Source organism: Phyllobates terribilis, unplaced genomic scaffold, assembly GCF_046119375.1.
Source record: "Phyllobates terribilis strain yellow unplaced genomic scaffold, ASM4611937v1 Scaffold_97__1_contigs__length_5976380, whole genome shotgun sequence".
NCBI lineage: Eukaryota > Metazoa > Chordata > Amphibia > Anura > Dendrobatidae > Phyllobates > Phyllobates terribilis.
The window spans coordinates 5,576,580-5,603,691 of NW_027362857.1; the positions used below are offsets into that span (position 1 = coordinate 5,576,580).

A 27,112-nucleotide genomic window follows, 5' to 3' on the forward strand; every position below is an offset into this window, starting at 1 on the left:
AACATGACCCTCGAATTGTGAGAATTAGAAATAATCCTGACTACTGGGTTGCCACACTGTTAGATCCCCGGTACAAAAGTAAATTTGCAGAAATTATTCCTGCCATAGAAAGGGATGCACGCATGCAGGAGTATCAGCAGAGACTGTTGCAGAATCTTACATGTGCTTTTCCACAAAACACCAGTGGTGCACGTAGTGAATCTCACAGTTCCAACTTGCCAACTGTGGGACCGTCGAGTGTTCAGCACTCAAAATGTAACAGAAACACAGTGTCTGCTGGTAATATCAATTTTGCGGAATCACTTCACCACTTTTTTAGCCCATCCTTTGCAAGGCCACAGGAGACAAGAAGTCTGACACATAGTCAACTCCTAGAGACGATGGTACAGGAGTATCTCCAAGTAAACATTGAAGCCATGACTGTGTCACTGGACCCTTGCTCTTTTTGGGCTTCCAATCTGGATAAATGGCCTGAGCTCGCCACTTATGCCTTGGAGATCTTGTCATGCCCCACAGCCAGCGTTCTGTCTGAACGTGTGTTCAGCGCTGCTGGTGGTGTGCTGACAGATAAGCGCACGCGGCTCTCCACTGATAATGTAGACAGATTCACGTTCATAAAGATGTACAAATCATGGATCCGAAAGGACTTTTCTACCCCTGTGTCATCCTGGGGAGAGTAAAAGCTTGATGATTTGTTAATATCACCTCACCAACCGTTTTAAGCTTCCAAATTACTAATCATGTTTATCTGTATCTTGCCTGTATAATAATTTTGGCCTTGTAGCACTGTGCAGTACTGATTCTATTAGGCCATCTATACTAAACTCCACCAGATTTCAAATTACTAATCATGTTTATCTGTATCTTGCCTGTATAATAATTTTGGCCTTGTAGCACTGTGCAGTACTGATTCTATTAGGCCATCTATACTAAGCTCCACCAGATTTAAAATTACACTGGTCAATGCAGTTTTTCTGTCAAAAGGTTTTAAAACATATTTTAAGTCAATTTTGGCTGCTGATTACTAATACGAACTCCGTTTTTGGCTATCACATCAGGATTTCGAGATATTTTTGATGGAAAGTAATCCTATCGAATGTTTTTTGATAAAAACCTCATGATTTTCGTTACTACATTTTGTATATTTTTAATCAAGGAATAACAAATTACAAAGTCTGTGTACAGCAAATCAAATATACTTACAAAATTAAACTACAAAATATAAAAACACATATATATGGCACACAGATGAATGGCAAATGGCAGTTATTTGAACTTTCTTTTCTTGGCTGATCTGTGATGTACAGCTTCTGGGTTGTCTCTCATCAAGCTCCAGCAATAGTCAACCATCATATGTGAGTCCCACCGGCCTTGATACCGTTCTTCCATTGTTTTAATGTCCTGATGAAAACGCTCCCCTTGTTCCTCGCTCACATCCCAAAGGTTCTCTGGAAAAAAGTCCAAATGGCTGTTTAAATAGTGAATCTTGGTACTCATTCTACATCCAAGATTTTGCAGACTCATTAGTAGCTCTTCCACAATCTCTTCATAGTTGTCTGCTTTCTTATTCCCTAGAAAATTCTGCACCACATTACAAAATGCATTCCGAGCTCTTTCTTCTGTCTCATTCATTGATGTGATAAAGTTTGCGTCTCTCATAAGTGTTCTTATTTGAGGTACATCCAATATTCCAGCCTTTTTCTTCTCTTCACTAAGACCTGGAAAAGTTGAACATATATAGTTAAAGCATTCTCCACTGTGATTGAGAGCTTTGACGAACTGCTTCATCAATCCAAGTTTTATGTGCAAGGGAGGAAAGACAATGTTCTTTCTATCCACTAGTGAATCATGGATGACATTCTTATCGCCAGGTGCCAAACTCTGTCGCTGAGGCCATTCAGTTTTCACCCAATGCTCTGCTGTAGCTCTACTGTCCCAGTAGCACAGAAAACAAGGGTGTTTGAAAACTGTTTTTTTACTTTATTATCATAACAAATGGGAATTATGCATGTTCAAAGAAAACAAAGATATTCTCACATTTATTGGGAGACTAAATGAAAACTAAATTTACCTTAGTGAACCGTATAAAACGGCACTTTTCATACACTACTTATATTTTTCTTGGAATTATTGAAAATGGGCTATATACCTATAGCGTAAAAACGTGATGTGATAGAGAAATTATAAGATCAGATTTGAATTCAGCACCCACAAATTAGTCTAAAACTGTTCTTAAAGTCCATGCCAGAATTTTTTTTTTTTTTGTACACCAGTGTTATTAATAATCATGTTTATCTGCATCTTGCCTGTAAAATAATTTTGGCCTTGTAGCAGTTTGCAGTACTGATTCTATTAGGCCATCTATACTAAGCTCCGCCAGATTTCAAATTATTACTAATCATGTTTATCTGTATCTTGCCTGTAAAATAATTTTGGCCTTGTAGCAGTTTGCAGTACTGATTCTATTAGGCCATCTATACTAAGCTCCACCAGATTTCAAATTAATAATAATTTTTGTTCTCTCTGAACGTGTGTTCAGCGCTGCTGGTGTTGTGCTGACAGATAAGCGCACGCGGCTGTCCGCTGACAATGTAGACAGACTCAGGTTCATAAAGATGAACACATCATGCATCAGCAAGGACTTTTCTAGCCCTGTGTCATCCTGGGGAGAGTAAAAGCTTGAGGATTTGGTAAAATCACCTCACCAACCGTTTTAAGCTTTCAAATTAATTATCATTTTTATCTGTATCTTGCCTGGAAAATAATTTTGGGCATAGTAGCAGTGTGGAGTACTGATTCTATTAGGCCATCTATACTAAGCTCCACTACATTTCAAATTATTACTAATCATGTTTATCTCTATCTTCCCTGTAAAATAATTTTGGCCTTATAGCAGTTTGCAGTACTGATTCTATTAGGCCATCTATACTAAGCACCACCAGCTTTCAAATTAATAATAATTTTTAGCTGCATGTAGCCCGGAAAATAATTTTGGGGCTCCTAGATGCGCAAGACACATGGGTGCCTTCTTGCTGCACTACCTGCAACATGACCCTCAGATTGTCAGAATTCGAAATATTCCTGACTACTGGGTTGCCACACTCTTAGATCCCCCACACTCTTCGATCAACCTTTTCATTTTAATAAAGAACAAAAAAATGGTCATTTTTGAAATTATAAGCATTAGCAGGTTATTAGAAACTTAAATCAAACAGTTTTCAACTCAAAGCTTTATTCTAGGTGATGTTACATTTGCACATAGGACCCCTTGTTCGAAAGGAGCTTCTGAACTCTCTCGTCCATTGAATTTGTCAGGTTTTGGATGGTTTCTGCTTCAATTGTTTTGCATGAGAACAGAATACCCTCCCAGAGCTGTTGCTTAGATGTGAACTGCCTCCCGCCATCATAGACACTCCTTTTGATGATGCTCCAGAGGTTCTCAATGGGTTTGAGGTCAGGGGAGCATGGAGGTCACACCATAAGTTTGTCCCCTTTTATGCCCATATCAGCCAGAGATGCAGATGTGTTATGTGCATCATGAGACGGTGCATTATCATGCATGAAAATGATCTTGCTGTGGAATACATGGTTCTTCTTCTTGAACCATGGCATGAAGTGCTGTTTGAGAAACTCCACATACATCATGGAGTTCATCTTTACCCCTTCAGGGATCCTAAAGGGGCCGACAATCTCTCTCCTCATGATTCCAGCCCAAAACATTACTCCACCTCCTCCTTGTTGGCGCCGTAGCCATGTTTGCATGGGGTGTCCATCAACCAGCCATCCTCCACTCCATCCATCTGGACTATCGAGCGTTGCACAGCACTCATCGGTGAATAAAACAGTTTTGAAGTCAGTCTTCATGTATTGTTTGGCCCACTGGAGCTGTTTCTGCTTGTGTACAGTGGATAGAGGAGGTCAACAGGATGGCTTATGCACAGCTGCAAACCTCTGAAGGGCCCTGCATCTTGTTGTTCGGGGGACGTTGGAGCAGCTTCAAAAACTTGTCTGCTGCTATGACAAGGCTTTTTTGCCGCTGCTCTTTTAACCTGACGTAATTGCCTGTAGGAAAGAGTCCTCAATTTTCCCTTATCAGCACGCACACGTGTGTACTGTGAATCAGCTACATACTTCTTGATTGTGCAATGATCACGATGAAGTGTCTTGGCAATGTTGAATGTAGTCATGCCTTGACCTAAACACTCCACAATTTGTTGCTTCTCAGCAGCCGACACATCCTTTTTCTTTCCCATTTTGGCAGAAAATGTAGGCTGCTTAATAATGTGGGACAGCCTTCTTAAGTAGTCTTGCCTTTCATTGGACACACCTGCCAAACTAATTAGCACAGGTGTCTGCAATTGCTTAGAGTGATATAAAGAGCCCTGACACACATCACCATCAATGAGTTTAACTGACAAACAAAAAAATTCTTACCTTATCACTCCTAAACACTTTTTGCATAATAATTTGGAACACAGTGTACATGTGCTTTTCCACAAAGCTCCAGTGGTTCACGTAGTGAATCTTACAGTTCTAACTTGCCAACCGTGGTCTGTATGGAGTTGTTCAATAAAGGGCCCAAAATTAAGATAACATAGACGGGAGAGGTCTCTATGAATAGGAATTCCTAAGTATTTGATACCCTGTGAGGGCCAGGCATGCCAGGAGACTCTATGGAATGCTTTCTCAACATCTAACGAGAGTATCTAATTACAAAATTTTAACTGCATCTAGCCCAGGAAATACTTTGTTCCTAGTAGCAGTGTCTGCTAGTCAGCGGATTATCCCGGCTGTTAAGCAAGCTACACCACCTGTAGTTTGGACACTTAATTTTTTCTAAGGAAATGCTTCGGGCCCCCGGGACACTCAGTGAAGAGCATCGGGAGGCACCCCAAGCCACAGGGGCTGGGACTGGCGGTAGGACGCCTTGAAGTGGACCGCCAAGCTCGATCCTTATAAAAGCTTTTTAACTGCAGCAGCTTTAGTGGACGCTACTGGAGCTGTAATTCCCGCGGCTGCTGGCATCAGACTTGCCCTCCAATAGATCCTTGTAAAAGGATTTAAAGTGTACTCATTCAAATTAGAGAGACAATTTAAATTAAAAAGCTTAGACCTGCCTCCACCGCAGGGGGGCTCGCTCGACCCACCAGCGGACAGGCCCCAGTATTGGGAGAAGGGGGCTGGCCATCAGGGTCCACCGCAGCTCTGGCCCAAACCCGGCGACACGGAGGTCGCATGGGCAAGAACGGACTGGCCGTGTCAGCTTCGCACTTTTTTGGTTTTAGAAGGGCATTACATGCCTATATCTGTGTCTCCCCCTCATTTTACTCCTCAACCTCTTTTCTTTTTGCATGACTATATGTACTTGTCACTTTTCCATGTGTTAGTTGTGTCTTCTGAGCAGTTTGTCAGCTTTTGGACACCTTTGAAGTGTTTTCTATGTGTTTTCTATGTGTTTCTATGTGTTTTTGTTTGCCTGCCATTGGTTTTAACGGTGTTCGACGGTGTTCCATGAACAGTTCGACGAACAGTTCGGCGAACATACGGGCGTTCGACGAACCGAACTCGAACCTTACGGGGGTGGCTCAACTCTAATTATCACTTAATATTTAAGTATGCTGACATTCCCCTATTTACCGTATAAGCCTGAAAACTGCCCCTATATACAGTATGAGCCCCCACACAGCCCCCTACATATAATATAAGACCAACATAGCCCCTCTATATACAGTGTGAGTCCCCATATAGTCCCCTATATACAGTATGAGCCTCCACATAGACTTTCTACATACAATATGAGCCCTCATATAGCCTCCTATTTACATGATGAGCCCCCACATAGCCCCCTATAAACAGTATGAGCCCCCATATAGCCTCTATATAGAGTGTGAGCTCTCACATATCCTCCTATAAACAGTATGAGCCTGAACAATTCCTCCTATAAACAGTATGAGCCCCCACATGGACCCTATAAACAGTATGACCCTCACATAGCTTCCTATATCCAGTATGAGCCCCCATATGGCCCCCTATAAACAGTGTGAGCCCCCACATAGCCTCTCTATATAGAGGTTGAGCCTCACATATCCTCCTATAACAGTATGAGCCCTCACTTAGCCACTCTATATACAGTATGAACCCCACATAACCCCATATACTGTATACAGTATGTGCCCACACATAGCCTCCCTATATACAGTATGAGCCCTAGGTAACCTCCTATATACAGTATGAACCCCCACGCAGCCCTATATAAACAGTATGAGCCCCACATAGTCCCTTTATACAGTATGAGCCCCCACATAGCCTCCTAAATACAGTATAAGCCCCCATATAGCCTCCTATATGCAGTATAAGCCCCCACATATTTTCCCATATACAGCATAAGCCCCCCACATAGTCTCCTATATACATTGTGAGCCCCATCATAGCCTCCTACATATACTGTGAGCACCCTCATAGCCTCCTATATACAGTATGAGGCCGCACATAGCCTCCTGTATACAGTGTGAGCTCCACATAGCCTCCTAAATACAGTTTGAGCCACCACGTAGCCTTTGTATATACAGTGTGAGCCCCCACATAGACTCATATATACATGCAGAAAAAACATACTCATCTCGCTCCTGTTCCCCGGGTGTGCTGCTCCGGTCTCCAACATCCTGACTCTCCATACAGAAGACGCGATGAGGTGACGTGAATTACATTTTGCAGAGACTAGTGTTGAGCCACCCCCGTAGTGTTCGGGTTCGGTTCGTCGAACACCGGGATGTTCGAGGAACTGTTCGTCGAACTGTTCGTCGAACACCTTAGAACACTGTCGAACACCGTTAAAACCAATGGCAGGCAAACAAAAACACACAGAAACACATAGAAAACACCTTCAAAGGTGTCCAAAAGCTGACAAACTGCTCAGAAGACGCTCTCTTTAAAAAAGCCGGCCGGCAATTCAGCAGCGGCATACACCGGTACCCGACAATTTAGACAAGAAGGAATAGAGCCTCACACATAGATTAGATAGATAGAAACATGTCAGTCACACATATATGAAGTACAGTGACAGTGTTGCTTACTGTACTTGTCATTTAGTGTAAAGGATTTATTTAAAAAAATAATAGTGTTTTCATGCACCGTCTCTTTAAAAAAGCCGGCCGGCAATTCAGCAGCTGTACCCGACAATTTATAACAGAAAGAATAGAGCATCACACATAGATAGATATAAACATGCCAATCACATATATAATAAGTACAGTGATAGTGTTGGTTACTGTACTTGTCATTTAGTGTAAAGGATTTATTTAAAAAAATAATAGTGTTTTCGTGCACCGTCTCTTTAAAAAAGCCGGCCGGCAATTCAACAGCGGTACCCGACAATTTAGAACAGAAAGAATAGAGCATCACACATAGATTAGATAGATAGAAACATGTCAGTCATATATATATGAAGTACAGTGACAGTGTTGATTACTGTACTTGTCATTTAGTGTTAAAATAAAGGATTTATTAAAAAAAAAATTGGCGTGGGGTTCCCCGTAATTTTAGGCTCTAGCGGAGGTTAAGCAGACGGCTGGGGCAGATGTTTGAAGCCTGGGAAGGGGGTAATACCCACGGAGCTTCCCTGGCTACTAATATCAGCCCCCAGCTGAATACCTAGCCTTTACTAGCTATTAAAATGGGGGACCCCCCCAAAAAAATGACGTGGGGTCCCCCCTATTTTAATAGCTAGCAAAGGCTAGGCAGACAGCTGGGGGCTGATATTAATAGCCCAGAAAGGGTACCATGAATATTGGCCCCCTCCCAGGCTAGAAACACCAGCCGTCAGCCGCCCCAGAAATGGCGCATCCATAGGATGCGCCAACTCTGGCACTTAGCCTCGCTCTTCCACGCTGCCCTGGTGCGGTGGCAGGGGGTAATAGGGCTGGGGTTCATGTCAGCTTATAATGCCAGCTGACATCAAGCCCAGGTTAGTAATGGAGAGGCGTCTATAAGACACCCCCATTACTAACCCCATAGTCAAAGTTAAAAAAAAAAAACACAAACACCCAGAATAAAGTCCTTTAATTGAAATAAACACACAATTCTTTATTGTTCTAAATTAAACCATACTTACCACCACGCCCATTCCAGCTGAAGCCAACGATCTCCTGCAATAAAAGAAAAATAATAAAGCAACCTCATCCTTACCTTTCCATGGTTCCCATGACAGCTTCAGCTCTGCTACATCGAGATGACAGGCTGGACCGCAGCAGAACGCTGCCATCCAGCCTGTCATCCCGCGGACACTGAGAAGAGCAGGCATGCTTCCGCTCCTCAGTGTCTCTCTGTGACGGCATCCAGATGAGCCGAGGTCATGTCCAATGAACTCAGCTCACCTCATGTACGTCACTGACAGCGTGGGAGAATTCTCACGCTGAAGCGCTGAGTGCAGGAGAATTTTCCCAGGCTGTCAGTGACGTGCATGAGGCTGATATTTAAATTTGGCGCACAAATCGGTGATTGGTCGTGGGCAGCGTCCGCGACCAATCAGCACGGTAGTGTTTAACTTTGGCGGCAAGATCAGTGATTGGTCGCGCGCCAAGACCGCGACCAATCACCGATTTGGGCGCCACATTTAAATATCGGCTGCGACCAATCAGCACAGCGTTGTTTAAATGTGGATCCAAGATCGGTGATTGGTCGCGGCCGATATTTAAATTTGACGCACAAATCTGTGATTGGTCGCGGGCAGCGTCCGCGACCAATCAGCACAGTAGTGTTTAACTTTGGCGGCAAGATCAGTGATTGGTCGCGGTCAAGACGGCCGCGACCAATTGGATGTCAGCGCCGCTCCCCGGTCCTCCCTTCACGCCCTAGCCGCATGGATGTCAGCGGCGCTGCCTGTGCGGATACTTCCGCTGCGAGAACCCGGGATATGAGCGGGCGCTCGCAGCAGAAGTATCCCGACCCGCAGCGCCGCTCCCCGGTCCTCCCTTCACACCCTAGCCGCTGATGTCCCCACAGTATCCGCATGGTGTTACAAAGGTCCGGACATTTGTGTTAAAAATCGCTGATTGGTCGCTGGCGCTGCCCGCGACCAATCACCGATTTGGGCGCCAAATTTAAATATCAGCCGCGACCAATCACCGATTTGGGCGCCAAATTTAAATATCCTCCGCGACCAATCACCCATCTTGGCTCCACATTTAAACACCGCTGTACTGATTGGTCGCGGACGCTATTTAAATGTGGCGCCAAAATCGGTGATTGGTCGCGCCCAGCGTCGGCGACCAATCAGCACAGCGGTGTTTAAATGTGGAGCCAAGATTGGTGATTGCTTGCGGCCGATATTTAAATTTGGCGCCCAAATCGGTGATTGGTCGCGGGCAGCGCTCGCGACCAATCAGCGATTTTTAACACAAATGTCCGGATCTTTGTAACACCATGCGGATACTGTGGGGACATCAGCAGCTAGGGTGTCAAGGGAGGACCGGGGAGCGGCGCTGCGGGTCGGGATACTTCTGCTGCGAGCAGTCGCTCATCTCCCGGCTTCTCGCAACGGAAGTATCCGACCAGGCAGCGGCGCTCCCCGGTCCTCACCAATACGATTAGCTGATTGGTCGCGCTCTCCGCACCCGACCAATCAGTGATCTTGGCGCCACATTTAAATAGCGGCCGCGACCAATCAGCGAGCTTGGCGCCAAATTTAAACAACGCTCTGCTGATTGGTCGCGGACGCCAGACGCGTCCAATCAGTGAGATTGGCGCCAAATTTAAACAACGCTCTGCTGATTGGTCGCGGACTCCAGCCGCGACCAATCAGCGAGATTGGCGCCAAATTTAAACCCCGCTCTGCTAATTGGTCGCGGATGCCGGCCGCGACTAATCAGTATTCTTGGCGCCAAATTTAAACACCGCTCTGCTGATTGATCGCGGTCGCCGTCCGCGACCAATCAGTAGTATTGGCGCCAAATTTAAACCCTGCTCGGCTGATTGGTCACTGTTGCCGGCCGCGACCAATCAGCAGTATCGGCGCCAAATTTAAACACCGCTCTGCTGATTGGTCACAGTTGCCTTCCGCGACCAATCAGCGATTTTGACGCCAAATTTAAACACCGCTCTGCTGATTGGTCGCGGCCGGCGGTTGCGACCAATCAGCATTATTGGCGCCAAATTTAAACCCCGCTCTGCTGATTGGTCGTGACCGCCGGCCGCGACTAATCAACATTGTTGCCGCCAAATTTAAACACCGCTCTGCTGAATTGTCGAGGTCGTGACCAATCACCATTATTGGCGCCAAATTTAAACACCGCTTTGCTGATTGGTCGCGACCACAACCTATCAGCATTATTGGCGCAAAATTTAAACCCCGCTCTGCTGATTAGTCGCGACCGCCGGCCGTGACCAATCAGTGATATAGTCGCCAAATTTCAACACCACTTTGCTGATTGGTCGCGGTTGCTGGCCGCAACCAGTCAGCGATTTTGGCGCCAAATTTAAACACCGCTCTGCTGATTGCGCCGGGTCTGCCGCATACATATTCTAGAATACACGATGCGTTAGAATCGGGCCACCATCTAGTTTCATGAAATAATTTTAAAAAAAATTGACGTAGGGCTTCGCACTATATTTGTGTCCAGCCAGGTACAGCAGGCAGGAACGGGCTGCCCCCAACCACCAGCTGCCTATTTGTACCTGGCCGGACACAACAATATAGGGAAGCCCTTTTTTTCTTAATTATTTCATGAATTTCATGAAATAATTAAAAAAAAAAAATACGTGGGGCTTCGCCCTATTTTTGTGTCCAGCCAGGTACAACTAGGCAGCTGGGGGCTGGAATCCGCAGCGCAGGGAGGCCCAAGCTTTCTGGGTCCCCCCAGCTGCAAATTGCAGTCCGCAGCCACCCCGGAAAATGGCGCGTTCATAGAAGCGCCATCTTCTGGCGCTGTACCCAACTCATCCAGGGCCCTGGTGCGGTGGCTCACTGGGTAATAAAGGGGTTAGGGCCAGCTTGGCATTATCAGCAGGCCCTAAGCCCGAAATTCATGGGGTCACGCCAATATTAGACATGACCACCATGAATTTCTAGTAAAGTATTTAAAAAAAACACAACACCCAGAAAAAAGTCCTTTAATTGAAATAAACACACAATTCTTTATTGTTCTAAATTAAACCATACTTACCACCACGCCCATTCCAGCTGAAGCCAATGATCTCCTGCAATTAAAGTAAAATAATAAAGCAACCTCATCCTTACCTTTCCATGGTTCCCAGACAGCTTCAGCTCTGCTACATCGAGATGACAGGCTGGACCGCAGCAGAACGCTGCCATCCAGCCTGTCATCCCGCAGACACTGAGAAGCGCAGGCATGCTTGCGCTCCTCAGTGTCTCGCTGTGACGGCATCCAGATGAGCCGAGGTCATGTCCAATGAACTCAGCTCACCTCATGTACGTCACTGACAGCGTGGAAGAATTCTCCTGCACTCAGCGCTTCAGCGTGAGAATTCTCCCACGCTGTCAGTGACGTACATGAGGTCAGCTGAGTTCAATGGACATGAATGAGCTCACCTCATGCACGTCACTGACAGCGTGGGAAAATTCTCCTGCACTCAGCGCTTCAGCGTGAGAATTTTCCCAGCGCCCGCGACCAATCAGCGATTTTTAACACAAATGTCCGGACCTTTGTAACACCATGCGGATACTGTGGGGACATCAGCGGCTAGGGTGTGAAGGGAGGACCGGGGAGCGGCGCTGCGGGTCGGGATACTTCTGCTGCGAGCGGCCGCTCATGTCCCGGGTTCTCGCAGCGGAAGTAGCCGCACAGGCAGCGCCGCTGAAATCCATGCGGCTAGGGTGTAAAGGGAGGACCGGGGAGCGGCGCTGACATCCAATTGGTCGCGGCCGCTATTTAAATGTGCCGCACAAATCGGTGATTGGTCGCCGTCTTGACCGCGACCAATCACTGATCTTGCCGCCAAAGTTAAACACTACTGTGCTGATTGGTCGCGGACGCTGCCCGCGACCAATCACCGATTTGTGCGCCAAATTTAAATATCAGCCTCATGCACGTCACTGACAGCGTGGGAAAATTCTCCTGCACTCAGCGCTTCAGCGTGAGAATTCTCCCACGCTGTCAGTGACGTACATGAGGTGAGATGAGTTCATTGGACATGAGCTCACCTCATGCACGTCACTGACAGCGTGGGAAAATTCTCCTGCACTCAGCGCTTCAGCGTGAGAATTTTCCCACGCTGTCAGTGACGTGCATGAGGTGAGCTCATTCATGTCCAATGAACTCGGCTCACCTCATGCACGTCACTGACAGCGTGGGAAAATTCTCACGCTGAAGCGCTGAGTGCAGGAGAATTCTCCCACGCTGTCAGTGACGTGCATGAGGTGAGCCGAGTTCATTGTCGGCTCATCTTTATGCCATCACAGCGAGACACTGAGGAGCGCAAGCATGCCTGCGCTTCTCAGTGTCTGCGGGATGACAGGCTGGATGGCAGCGTTCTGCTGCGGTCCAGCCTGTCATCTCGATGTAGCAGAGCTGAAGCTGTCTGGGAACCATGGAAAGGTAAGGATGAGGTTGCTTTATTATTTTACTTTTATTGCAGGAGATCGTTGGCTTCAGCTGGAATGGGCGTGGTGGTAAGTATGGTTTAATTTAGAACAATAAAGGATTGTGTCTTTATTTCAATTAAAGGACTTTATTCTGGGTGTTTGTGTTTTCTTTTAACTTTGACTATGGGGTTAGTAATGGGGGTGTCTTATAGACGCCTCTCCATTACTAACCTGGGCTTGATGTCAGCTGGCATTATAAGCTGACATCAACCCCAGCCCTATTACCCCACTGCCACCGCTACAGGGCAGTGGGAAGAGCGAGGCTAAGTGCCAGAATTGGCGCATCCTATGGATGCGCCATTTCTGGGGCGGCTGACGGCTGGTGTTTCTAGCCTGGGAGGGGGCCAATATTCATGGCACCCTTCCTGGGCTATTAATATCAGCCCCCAGCTGTCTGCCTAGCCTTTGCTAGCTATTAAAATAGGGGGGACCCCACGTCATTTTTTTGTGGGGTCCCCCATTTTAATAGCTAGTAAAGGCTAGGTATTCCGCTGGGGGCTGATATTAGTAGCCTGGGAAGCTCCGTGGGTATTACCCCCTTCCCAGGCTTCAAACATCTGCCCCAGCCGTCTGCTTAACCTCCGCTAGAGCCTAAAATTAGGGGGAACCCCACGCCAATTTTTTTTTAAATAAATCCTTTATTTTAACACTAAATGACAAGTACAGTAATCAACACTATCACTGTACTTCTTATATATGTGACTGACATGTTTCTATCTATCTAATCTATGTGTGATTCTCTATTCCTTCTGTTATAAATTGTCGGGTACAGATGCTGAATTGCCAGTCGGCTTTTTTAAAGAGACAGTGCATGAAAACACTATTATTTTTTTTAATAAATCCTTTACACTAAATGACAAGTACAGTAAGCAACACTGTCACTGTACTTCATATATATGTGACTGACATGTTTCTATCTATCTAATCTATGTGTGATTCTCTATTCTTTCTATTCCAAATTGTCGGGTACCGCTGCTGAATTGCCGGCCGGCTTTTTTAAAGAGACGGTGCATGAAAACACTATTATTTTTTTTGATAAATCCTTTACACTAAATGACAAGTACAATAAGCAACACTGTCACTGTACTTCATATATATGTGGCTGACATGTTTCTATCTATCTAATCTATGTGTGAAGCTCTATTCTTTCGATTCTAAATTGTCGGGTACCGGTATATGCCGCTGCTGAATTGCCGGCTTTTCATGTTTCACTGTTGGCACTGTTCCCATCGATTTGGGCAATCAGTGTAATGCCACAACCACCATGGCTGTGGCATTACAGTGAGTGGCAGACAATCCCTGCATGATTGGTGCTCTAAATAGCGCCAGACATGCAGGACACGCTTTTGGTGCACGAACAGTTATCGAACATAACCTCGAACAGCCGAATTTTTTGCAAATCGTTCGGGTTCGTCGAACAACTCGAACACCGCCCAAAACAGCTCGAATTTGAGATTGGCGAACAGTTCTAGTTGAACACCGCTCATCTCTAGCAGATACAAGTCATGGATGGAAGAAGTGGTTATGGTGGTGTGGGCTGAATGAAAAAGAAAAGGGAAAGTGAACAACTATGATCAGAGAGATGGTAGATGACTTAATATACATATATTTGTACAATTACCAGCACACTATGCACATACAGTACAGACCAAAAGTTTGGACACACCTTCTCATTTAAAGATTTTTCGGTGTTTTCATGACTTTGAAAATTGTGCATTCACACTGAAGACATCAAAGCTATGAATTAACACAGTTGTTGTAGAGATGTGTTTGCTTCTAGAACTCTGTGTGGCATTGACCTGGTCTCTAATCTGAGCTGCTGTTAACCTGCGATTTCTGAGGCTGGTGACTCGGATAAACTTATCCTCAGAAGCAAAGGTGACTCTTGGTCTTCCTTTCCTGGGGTGGTACTTTTGGTGAGCCAGTTACTTTGTAGCGCTTGATGGTTTTTACAACTGTACTTGGGGACACTTTCAAAGTTTGCCCAATTTTTCGGACTGACAGACCTTCCTTTCTTAAAGTAATGATGGCCACTCGTTTTTCTTTACTTAGCTACTTTTTTCTTGCCATAATACAAATTCTAACAGTCTATTCAGTAAGACTATCATCTGTGTATCCAGCAGACTTCTGCACAACACAACTGATAGTCCCAACCCCATTTATAAGGCAAGAAATCCCACTTATTAAACCTGACAGGGCACACCTGTGAAGTGAAAACCATTTCCGGTGACTACCTCTTGAAGCTCATCAAGAGAATGACAAGTGTGCAAAGCAGTCATCAAAGCAAAAGGTGGCTACTTTGAAGAAAGTAAAATATAAGACATATTTTCAGTTGTTTCACACCTTTTTGTTAAGTATATAATTTCACATGTGTTAATTCATAGTTTTGATGCCTTCAGTGTGAATGTACAATTTTCATAGTCATGAAAATACAGAAAAATCTTTTAATGAGAAGGTGTGTCCAAACTTTTGGTCTGTACTGTATATAGTATGCAGAGCACTGGAATTGATATATACAATTATACCACTACATGGTTGCTGCGCAGTGATAATATCAGTGTTTATACTGTTAGTAATCAGTATGGTGGTCATAACTTGAAGCCCACTTGAAGGAGCACTTGATATCCGTTGAAGCACCTGCTGTTTTTGTGCCTCATCTGGAATTTGTAGCGATTGGCGTGGCCGTAAGAAAGGGATCTTATCACATTGTCCACTAAAAGAAGTAGACATCTTAGTTTGGCTGGAAGATGGTCTTTCTTCTGCAGATGTTACTGTTGCTTTAACACCTACCCCACGAACACAACCTTTTTTTCCCTTCCCAACACACCTATTCCCCTTTCCACCATCAGCAGGCCTTTTTCCACTCATTTTGGTGGTTAACTAATTGACAACTCTGGAGTTGTTTGCACAAAAAAACAATGGATGGGAACCGAGCAGAGCTGAGTGGCCAAACTGTTGTATTAGCCCAAAAGTATTGGCTGGGTTAGATGCAGTAAAACAATTTTATTACATACACAGGTGGTGGAGCTTAGTATAGATGGACTAATAGAACAAGTCCCACACACTGCTATAAGCCCAAATTTTTTTTCAGAGCTAGATGCAAATAAAAATTATTTTTAATTTGCAACCTGGTGGAACTTAGTATAGATGGACTAATAGAACAAGTCCCACACACTGCTACAAGCCGAAATTTTTTTTCAGAGCTAGATGCAGATAAAAATTATTTTTAATTTGCAACCTGGTGGAGGTTAGTATAGATGGACTAATAGAACAAGTCCCACACACTGCTACAAGCCCAAATTTTTTTTCAGAGCTAGATGCAGATAAAAATTATTTTTAATTTGCAACCTGGTGGAGGTTAGTATAGATGGACTAATAGAACAAGTCCCACACACTGCTACAAGACCACATTTTTTTTCAGAGCTAGATGCAGATAAAAATTATTTTTAATTTGCAACCTGGTGGAGGTTAGTATAGATGGACTAATAGAATGATGCTATACCCAAAAGGTTTTACTTGGCTAGGTGCAGTAAAAAAATTTGTATTCTATACACAGGTGGTATAGCTTGCAACACAGATAGGCTACTCCACTGACTAACACACACTGCAAGAGGCCAAAAAGGATTTGCTTAGCTAGATTTAGCCAAATGCTGTGAAAAAAACTTGCACAGCACTGGCACAGACCTGCCTAGCAAAAAGTCCTAGGAAATGCTGTAACCTAGTCCAGAAAAGGACTGCAATTACAAGTAGACCCTACTCCCAACCTATCTATTTAAGAGCACAGACCTGCCTGATAAAAGTCGTAGGAAATGATGTAACCTAGTCCTCAAAAGGACTGCAATCACAACTATCCCCTACTCCCAAGCTATCTGTAGATTTGTGCGAAAATTGGCTTGAAATGAACACTCAAAGTATAGCGCACACAGCAACAGCGGTGCCATCTAACACGCAGCTGCAGCAGTGAGAAAATGGTGGCTACGTGGAAAATGGCTGGGTCTTATAGGGCAAGGACATGTGACATACACTGCCAATGACACATGCCTTTGCTTGTGTGAAAAAAGCAGTTCGCTCCGTGTGTGCGCTGCTGATAGGCTGACAGATTGCACCTCCCCACTGTAAATGGGGGAAAGAGAAAAAAAAATGGAGATCTTCATTATTTCTGCAGAGATCCATCCCCTGCCCCTCCCCCCGCCCCGCTGTACACTCAAACTGCGTATTAACATTAATTTTCAGCATTACTGAGAAAAAATCCAGTTATGATTTTGGTGCACGAACAGTTATGGAACATAACCTCGAACAGCCGGATTTTTTTCAAATTGTTCGTGTTCGCCGAACGGCTCGAACACTGCCCAAAACAGCTCGAATTTGAGATTGGCGAACAGTTTGAGTCGAACACCGCTCATCTCTAGTGATAATATTAATATATTATAATAAATGTAATTAATATGTTGATATGAATATTGAGCAGAATTCATATCTGTCTATTGGTTCGTTCTCCGCAACAGTCATGGTCTCTCATGTGATCTCTTTGGAAAATTAATTGCCCACCCTTGCCTTAGATAGTAATAATGCCCCCTGTGTGCCGATACTGAATAATAATGCCCCCATCTATGCCTGATAATAATAGTGCACATGGGGTTTCTTACAATAATAATATTGCAGCTCATGGTATGCAAGGGGCTTATATTAATATGGGGTCTACCAGTAGATACATAGGGGGAGAGGGTTAATAAGAGGCTTTAATACAGAGCCCAGACAGGCTGTACTATAACAGCAGGTGAAAGGGGGAGGTAAGAGGAGGAGCAGGCATTCTGACGCTTAGGCTTGAAGGGGAATAGAGCCTGTAATAACACAGCGGGGCAGGCGGAGGGTTGTGTTTATTAGGAGCTTAGACCCGGCTGCTGCATTCAATGACACTTTACATAAAAATGTGTTCCAGCGATGAGACCGGAGGGGGCGTCAGTGCGCATTGGGAGGCACGCGGCGCTCCAGCGAGAGGTTTCCTCCCCATACAGATACCAGAAGGTCCATGCTTGAAACGCACAGTGGGCTCCAATAGGGGGCGCTGTTTTATGGATCTCATCAAGTATTTATCACATCATAGGTCCAGATTGGTTCCCATAATGGCTAGGCAACAAGACAACAGGGAATATAGGTGTATAGATATATTATAAATATAGAGGATGTATTAATATAGTGTAAATGTACCAGATATAATCGATGCACACACAAAGGAGAATCATTTAACCCTGAATCAATATTCAGTGCAGCCAAGATTAAAAGTATAGATAAAGAAAAGAAGTCCGTCCAAATGGCCGACTATGCCGTATAGAAGAGCGCAGCCACAATTGGCCTACACACTGTATGGTGATAGTCTATGTAATAGGGCCATACTGAATAGTGATCACACTATAACAATAGGCCATTCGTTAATAAAATCCATCTAGTCTCTCGTTGAATGATTTTCTTATCCCAGTCGACCAACCTCGCTGGTAAAGGGACCACGTGTATAACGTATGCCCATATAGACGGCTTGGGAGGGAGGGCTGATCCTTCTGACAGATTCCCTTTAATCTTATAAGGAGACGCAGAGGGGCACTATTATTATTATAAGGAGACCCAGAGGGGCACTATTATTATTATAAGGAGACCCAGAGGGGCACTATTATTATTATAAGGAGACCCAGAGGGGCACTATTATTATTATAAGGAGACCCAGAGGGGCACTATTATTATTATAAGGAGACCCAGAGGGGCACTATTATTATTATAAGGAGACCCAGAGGGGCACTATTATTATTATAGGGAGACCCAGAGGGGCACTATTATTATTATAGGGAGACCCAGAGGGGCACTATTATTATTATAAGGAGACCCAGAGGGGCACTATTATTATTATAGGGAGACCCAGAGGGGCACTATTATTATTATAAGGAGACCCAGAGAGGCACTATTATTATTATTATAAGGAGACCCAGAGGGGCACTATTATTATTATAGGGAGACCCAGAGGGGCACTATTATTATTATAAGGAGACCCAGAGGGGCACTAATATTATTATAAGGAAACCCAGAGGGGCACTCTTATTATTATAAGGATGCCCAAGGGGAACTATTAATGTGATAAAGAGACCTAAATGATCATCCTAATAAATTGGTATCACGGGGAGTAGTAAATTTAGATTTTCTCCAATGGTAGGCAGGGTCATATTTGTAATAGAGACCCTCATCTTTGAAAGTGGGTGTGGGAGAGTAACATGGGCCTGTGTGCGTCCTATGCCAGAGCTGGGCGCAGCCCCTAGTCCGGCCCTGTTCCCTCAGTAAAGATACTTCTTTTAGCCCCTAACACGGTACAAAGATATACATTGTCTTTTAGCCCCGGAATATGACTTTCTTATTGATACAAAACACTGTAATTTTTATTGTGTGGAACAGATATAAATAATTTATGTAACAACATAATAATACTCTAACTGCTCAGAAGAGTAAAGCGTCCATAGTTCTATCATCCATGTCTGCATATGGTACCGATGCTCAGCCTATATTGTTGCCTCCTTAAGGGATGCTAGGCAACTTCCTTATAAGGTAAGCTGCCCCTTTAAGAGTAGAACACAAGATTCCATTATGACATCACAATTAACCATCACTATTTCTACAAGTGATTACACTCTAGTTGTCACTTTGACTTTCCGGTGTCATTGTTGTCGGTGTGATAAGCCATATAGCTAGTCATATACAGACTGCGCTTGGATTTACTGGAAATGTCTGGAATTCCTCCAGACAGACTTCAGGTGTTAGCACTACTCCAGGGGATTCTTACCACCTATGACCCTGACTTTGTGCTACCACTACCCGATGGCGTCCTCAGCTTCATTTACCGGCTGGTAATGGAGCTTGTGAGAGATTGCCTGACCAAATACAAACGAGGTCATATAAGCTCAGAATATCTTGAGCATTTACAGAAGAACATATGGACATTAGTACAACAGGTAAATAGCAGACAATCTGCACAAATCATATAGTAATAATGGAAAATAATAATGGAATATAAGTTTAACCTGTACCAAATACCCAGATAAGAATAGCCGGGGAGCAGTAATAGGGCATACAGGCTACATGACAAGGGAGAGGGTGATATCTACAGGGTTATTGGGAGGGTTGTGGAGGTAGGGGGGAATTGGATTGGTTAACCAATTATGGACCACAGAGTTTTCAGTTGTTATGCCTTCATTTTTTCCTCACTTTCTTTCAAGAGCCATAAATTTGTTATTTTTCCATTGCCATAGACATGTGAGGGCTTGATTCTTTTGCAGGACAAGTTGTAGCTTTCAGTGGCTCCATTCTATTTACCATACATTGTACTGAAACAAGGGAAAAAAACTCCAAGTGAGATGCAATAGTTCTTTGTGTCGCTATATTCAGGGACCCATAACATTTTAGTTTTCTGTCGATTGGGATGAGTGAAGATTTGAGTTTTGCAGTGAACTTTGTGTACATAGAGTGTCATAGAATCATAGATTCTATGGGTGTTTTGATTGTTTATTATTAATGTTTTTAAGTGAAATGAGAAGACAAAAAAACCCCACAAATCCAATTTTTTTTCCTCTTTTCGGTGTTTATTGATCGTATTAATTAATTCCCTATCTTAAAAGATCAGACTTTAACAACCGCATCAATATCAAATATGATCATTCATTTTTTCCTTTCTTTATTTTAAATGGTGAAAAGAGGAGTGATTTGAACTTTTATATTTTTAACATTTTTTTTAAATCTTTTCTTCTTTATTTTTAATTTTTTTTTTTCGTTCCCTTAGGGGACTTAATCCTGCAAATCGCTCATACTATATATTGCAATACTACAGTATTGCGCTATATAGTGAAAATCTTGATCTCCTCTGGAGCTCAGCCTATAGCTAAGCTTCACAAGGAGGACCGTGGTTTCAGCAACGGAGGTCTTCAGCAGACCCCTGGTTGTCCTAGAAATGCATTAGACTCCTGTGATCGCCTTGTAGAGGGCCGATGAAAGCAAGAGTGCTCAGGCATCGGTGCATGCACAATTGAAATGATACTGTCACAGACTGACAGCTTTATTTAAATGGTTAACAGAAGAATTCTGCGTTGTCCACGGTTTTTAGGGACAGATGCTGGCTATTTCATATACGCATGTTTGGGGAGCTCAGCTCCTGAGCCCCCTCCACATGTGAGGACCCTTCCAGGATGTTAATAACCCGTACATTTGCGGGAAGGAGTTGAGGAGCTGGGTTACAGGGGGACAATAAAAGGAAGAAGGTAGGAGTTTCACGTTCCAGCATCCAACCAGCCCTTATAAAGAGATGGGAGGAAAGTTTGAAGGCTGGCACTTGATAAGTAGAGGTTTTGGGACGGTCACAGCGGTGGGGGATAGGTTTGGGTCAGAGTCTTGATAAATGTGATGTCCTTTGGACGGAGGTTACTGTTGGGGGAATAGTGACTTTGGTTACATCTCAATATAACTAGTGGACTTCGGTCCTGTGAGGATAGTGGTATTAATGTGGGATATTAATGCCTTAACCCTTGTGTCGGTGTGGTGCGGCTAGGGTCTAACTCTTAATTAGGTGTTGTTTTTCTTCTGGTTTAAAGCCTATTAGATATCTACTGTATATAATTGTGGGGCTATCATTGTTGCAGTCACCCCGCGTTTTGAGTTGGAGTCTGCTGTGGCCATTTTACACAGGTCACAAGCAGCCATGTGTCTTATATACATACATTGGGTATGGAGGGAGGACGTGGGGATTTAAAGGTTTACAAGCGACCGGATCCCTCGTCAGTTGTCATGTAGTACTTGTAGTGTAGATAGCATAAGTAACATGGTGATATAAATGGCCTCCTCCGTTTTGCTTTTTCTCTCATGATTTTCCTTTCTTCTTTGTTTTCATCTCTATAGGCTGAAGAAAAATCCCAAAGTGGAGAATTGGCCTTTATTAAACAACTGGCCCAAAATGTCCTGCTTGTACTGGAGTATCCGGCCTACTCAGTGGAGCGCCTGGTAAGGATCTATCATCTTCTACATCTCATGTCCTTGTTGTCTGATCTTCTCCAGATTACCAGCCATATAGCAGAAGGTCAGATTTATGATGGTGGAGGCCTCCATGTCCACTCCAGGCAGACACAGGGTATTTTATGGCCACCTGTCCCTGTGGCTTCATCATCTGTGAGGACAGTCTGTACTCAGTGGTGCGGAGTTTGTATTTCCGCCTGTGTCTTTGTATAAGGGGGATATCTCCTATAATATAATAGTGTCTGTGCAGGGTCCGGCTTGTATCACGTCCCCTACATCTGCTGCAGTGTAATCATCATGGACATAATATAGAAGAGAGACGTTCCTGCATCTTCAGCTTTTATTCCCCTGCAGTTTCTATGTCTTAATGTCATTTCTTATTCCTTTTTAGGCCGCGATCGGATCATTGAACCTGGGGAGAAATCCTTGTAAGAGCGACTATAAACCGATCAAACTGATCAGCAGTGGAGCCTTTGGGTGAGCTTTACTTTGGTATTATATATATTTCCCAGGGCTCCTTATGACGATGTCTCTGCGCCCTTCCCATGTTATGTTCCCATGGACAAATTATGAGTTCACATCACGGTCCACATCTATCTGTCACTATTCAGGTCAGTTAGGATGTGACGTGGATGAGGACCCCCCATTGGTGATCATTTGTGGAGTGTTATTTTATGTATTTATAGACATGGTTTTCTAGTGATGGCCCCACATTAATCATTAATACAGGAGATCATTTGATGAGATCTATAGATAGATTGTTATTAAGAATTTATAGTAAATCATGTTTTTTTCTCCTCTCCAGGGCCGTCCACTTAGTTCGCCATAAAGATACAAACCAAGTCTGCGCTATGAAGAAAATGGACAAGGAGAACCTGAAAAAGCCAAAGAGGCTTGAATGGGCCTTTCTGGAGAGGGACATCTCAGCATTCGCAGATTGTCCCTTTGTGGTCTCCACGTTCTGCTCCTTTCCTACTAAACTTCATCTATGTATGGTCATGGAGTATGTACCAGGTAGGACACATCCATTGTATCTATATCCAGCCCACGTCTGCTTAATCCTAGCACCTATATATGACCACAATGTGCCCACATGGACGGTTACATGTCCTCTTTGCAATTATTATAAGTCATCTGTTACCAAGATGCCTGAAAAACCATTGATCTCTATGAAAGTCCCCCAGTATGTCCTCGCTGAGCACGGCAGCAATTTCCACTATGGGTAAAAGGAAGATTTGTCTTTTTGAAGAGTTTTTATAGATAAGAACGTTCACAGAGAAAAAAATTAGAGGCTCGTAGATGAGGCTCTGTCTCTATGTATAGGGTCTATCTGCAGTATACAGTATACGCACTACATTATACAGTATATATAGACCATCCTGTCCCAATGTCTCCGCCTTCTTCACATTCCCACTCATCATGTGTAATTTACATTGTAACAAACCCTCAGTTCTCATATTTGCTTTCTCCTGTAGGAGGTGACTGTGGTACCCTTCTAAAGCACAGGGGTCCTTTACCGGTCCTCTTGGCCCGTATGTACATTGCGGAAACGGTCCTTGCTGTGGAATACCTGCACAGCTATGGTGTGGTGCACAGAGATCTGAAGCCTGAGAAGTAAGTGACCCCTCTAGCATATTAGAGGGGAAGAAAGTTAGAGTTTCTTATACAGTCTGTGGGTTATTACTTGGTGCTGACACCATCTTTTCTTTCACAGCCTCCTGATAACATCAACAGGACATATTAAGGTCACTGATTTTGGGGTTTCAAAACTCGGCCTCATGAGACCAAACTCAGACTTCTACAAGACTCCAACTAAGGACATCACCAAAGAGTTCCTTGATAAAGAGGTAGGCTTTACTTACAGGGTCTTGTACTTTACAGATCTCATCTCTTTCTCCTTCTCTGATTTATAATTTCTCTAGAAAAACATTTCCACTGATGTTATGTGTCGCAATTATATTTATTGATCATCATCTCCTTTTTCTGTTGGTTTCCAGACTGCTGGCACCCCTACTTACATGGCCCCAGAAGTTATCCTAAAGATAGGTTATGGAAGGCCTGTTGACTGGTGGTCAATAGGGATCATCCTATATAAATTTCTATTTGGATATCCACCATTTACAGGGGCTTGCAGAAGGAATATTTTACACAGTATCATCCAGGGTAAGTAAAATAATCTGAATGCTTGTGATGTCACTGTTATTTGACTTGAATAGTTCTGTAGTTTTTTCTAGCTTTGTTAAGGAATTTTTTTTTCTGAAAATAAATGAAGAGGTTTTATTTCTTATAATATTTGCTTTTTATATAACAGATGATATACCTTGGAGATGTAATTACTTTCCTCCAACTAATGCTCGAGGCATCATCACTCAACTGCTCAGAAAAATTCCAGCACTGAGACTTGGAACAGGTAATATTAATAGTATTATCAATGAATTATTACAGCGTGACCAGACAAATGATGGGTTCCATGAGGATCAGCACTGAGGTTCTGTACTCTACCTACTTGTCTATTACCCATTCTTCATGCTATAATGTTCAATATATTTCCTTTATGTCGGCTCTGTTACATCTTCAGTTCAGATTAACATAAATTCTACAGATATGGAGCAGTTTCTCTGACAATGACTGTATCACTTTCTTTCTTGTCTTCCTTTTCCAGGAGGCGCAAATGAGATCAAAATTCATCCATTTATGCGTGACTTAGACTTTGACAACCTTTTAAGTCAGAAGCCCCTGTTCGTTCCTGACCTAAAGTCAGATGAGGACACCCGCTACTTTATCAGTAAGTAAAATGAGACGTCATCTGCAGAAAACTGACGTGTGTCTTGTCTTTCATTTTATGTCAAAATCAGTTCTCATCATTATTAGTGATAACATGGTGACTGTCTGGGTATTATACTAATAATCTCTAATAACACTTGTATTTTTTAGCTCGAAGTAGCAGCTTCAAACATATGAATTCAGATGAGGGGGACACAAGTGAGGACAATGACTGGCCAGAAATCAAAAACTTTGCATCAACTTATCAAAGGTCTTCTAAAGTAAGTATGTGGCTAATAAAATGTATGAAACCTATAATTACAAAAAAAAATTAAATATATCTATTTTATATTTCTTTATCTGTTTTAGCTATATATCACCAATACTGGGATGATGACCAATATAGAGCCTATGTCACCTCCACAGTGTTCCCAAGAGAACAGTGATGGAGGCAATGAAGAGCCTATGTCACCTCCACAGTGTTCCCAAGAGAACAGTGATGAAGGCAATGAAGTGCCTATGTCACCTCCAGGGTGTTCCCCAGAGATCAATGAAAAAGGCTCAGAAATGTGAGTAGATTATTATTATTATGAGATTTAGTCCTGATATATGTCGGATCCAAATACAAGATACGAGTAACACAAATCTAAATCTAGCATCCACCACCCCATGACTACACAATCTCTGTGGGTCTTACTTGTGATAACTTCAATAACAGCTGATTGTTGCGACCAACCATTCATTTCCAACTCACTACAGGCCAATATTACTAATTAGACTCCATTCTTGCTGGTAAAATGTGGTCTTGAGCAGGCTATCTCCTCTATGTTGTCCTAATTGACCTTACAGACAGGTGTTCTTCCGTTATTCTATTGTTTATTCCTTGTAATTTACGTGTCTTTTTTCTACCAACAGGCAGAAAGAATCTTCCCCTTCCAAAACTGTTGGAGACAATCAGTGTTTTACTGCTAAAAACAGTGAGTCATCCTCGCCCTCATTGTCAGGTATGTACAGGTTTATAGGCCATCCAATTATAGCCTATGATCCAAAATTTAAATATTAAGGCTCTAAAATTACTTCCTTTATTCTTTCTGCTCCCCTGAGTATTCTATTTTTTGTTTTGTTAAAATCCCCCATAAGGTTCCAGAGTTATGGGCCTTTGTAATGAGTGGTAATTTTTATTCTTTACAAAGGGGCGGTGCTCACAGGATCCTCTGGGGCGTGCCCTTAGGTTACCACGCCCACATGATAAAGACCATAATAATTAACACTAAATAAAAAGTCCCATATCTCTACAACCGTACTGTGGATTTTAGGAAAACAAATATCAGAATACTCAGGGGAGAAGCCGACATAAAATAAGAGCGAATCTTGGACACTTTTGACCTGGTGATGGGTCTTCTTTAAAGTTACAATGAAGTTTTATCCAACTGATTATATAACACCGTGGCTTGCTGAAAGTAATGTCATATTAATATGGGGACATGGTTCTTTGGGGAGACACCACCGGAACCCAGAAAAGCTACAGGTTCATATTAATCAGGTGCATAACTCTATAAAGATACAAAGCTCATCTTTTAGGAGTTTATAATCAACATTTTTTTCTGGCTTTTTGATTAGAATCTCCAGTTCAGAAGAGAAGAAAATATTTTCGAACACTGAGAAAACAACTAAAAACAGAGAAAGTTGAAGAGGGGGAAACTAGGCGAGGTAAGTGTGACGATAATCTCCATGTTGTATGACGTCAGTGAGAAGAAGTCATGTGGAGCAGATGTTATCCGTCAGTGGTGGGATTGTCACATGTATGATGGCTGACAATGATTCTGCTCCTCTGTATGGATGATTCCTCTAACGTCATGCTACAGTGACACCACAGTAGTGTCCTCTAATATGGAGTCCCATTACTTACATCAGTTTTACATCTTTTCTCCTAGGTTCTCTCTTCCGCCGGATGATAACATCCTGCCGGCGTGGATTATCCAGGGCTGCTCGTGCTGTCAGAGAAAGCTGCATTTTTGGCTGCTGCCACCAACGCACCATTGACATCTCGAGGACAGAAAACCCCCAAATCTAGCGCTCTGAAGAAACTACAGCACATCCACCATTAATGCTGTACCTGTATGGAAGGAGTTGTACCACCTACCTGTGGCCTCCTGACCAGCAAGAGACACGTGCAAAAGTTGAAGGCTCCTCCAAGAACTTGTCTTCATCCTTCCATGCAATTTTAATTCAAAGAAATAAAAAATTAAAATTGTTTAATGTCTTTTCGCATTTAATTGATTATTACTGACTTTTATGGTATATTAATACTATACCTCATATATAGTATGTCTGAAGGGATAGATCCCAAACTGGAGAATAGCGGTTCTATGTCTCCCATTAATCCTCTAAACTCTGGCCAAAAATGGAGGAGATGACCAGAGATTCTGTTATTCCTAAGGGTACGTACACACAGCACCTTATAGACGCCAGCATACCCACTGATTTTTTATTTTATAAGAAGACACTTAAGGAAAACATCAGTGTTTTTGTTAACTACATATAAAATAGTGAGCGGCTTCCAAACAGAAGCCACCAGCAGAATGAACCGATCACTTTCTTTAACCACTTCATAATTTTCAAAGCTGGAAGCGGAGAAAAGAAGCTGAAAAAGACTGAAAAATACACAATGCACAGCAAGTTGTTTTTATATTGCAGTGCATATGTTCAATCATT

General features: G+C 43.2%; 1 protein-coding gene across 1 annotated transcript in view; it reads left to right on the forward strand.

Moving 5' to 3' along the window:
• LOC141198551 (microtubule-associated serine/threonine-protein kinase 3-like) overlaps nucleotides 1-26,502 on the forward strand; it is a 135,372-nt gene extending 108,870 nt beyond the window's left edge. The window contains exons 3-14 of the mRNA XM_073662984.1: nucleotides 22,026-22,111; nucleotides 22,440-22,648; nucleotides 23,110-23,248; nucleotides 23,349-23,481; nucleotides 23,632-23,797; nucleotides 23,946-24,044; nucleotides 24,297-24,419; nucleotides 24,569-24,678; nucleotides 24,767-24,966; nucleotides 25,313-25,401; nucleotides 26,018-26,107; nucleotides 26,332-26,502. Of these exons, the coding sequence (XP_073519085.1) occupies nucleotides 22,026-22,111; nucleotides 22,440-22,648; nucleotides 23,110-23,248; nucleotides 23,349-23,481; nucleotides 23,632-23,797; nucleotides 23,946-24,044; nucleotides 24,297-24,419; nucleotides 24,569-24,678; nucleotides 24,767-24,966; nucleotides 25,313-25,401; nucleotides 26,018-26,107; nucleotides 26,332-26,471 (1,584 nt within the window). The 3' untranslated portion in view covers nucleotides 26,472-26,502. The remainder of the gene's footprint in view (nucleotides 1-22,025; nucleotides 22,112-22,439; nucleotides 22,649-23,109; nucleotides 23,249-23,348; nucleotides 23,482-23,631; nucleotides 23,798-23,945; nucleotides 24,045-24,296; nucleotides 24,420-24,568; nucleotides 24,679-24,766; nucleotides 24,967-25,312; nucleotides 25,402-26,017; nucleotides 26,108-26,331) is intronic.
• Nucleotides 26,503-27,112: the final 610 nt, after the last annotated feature.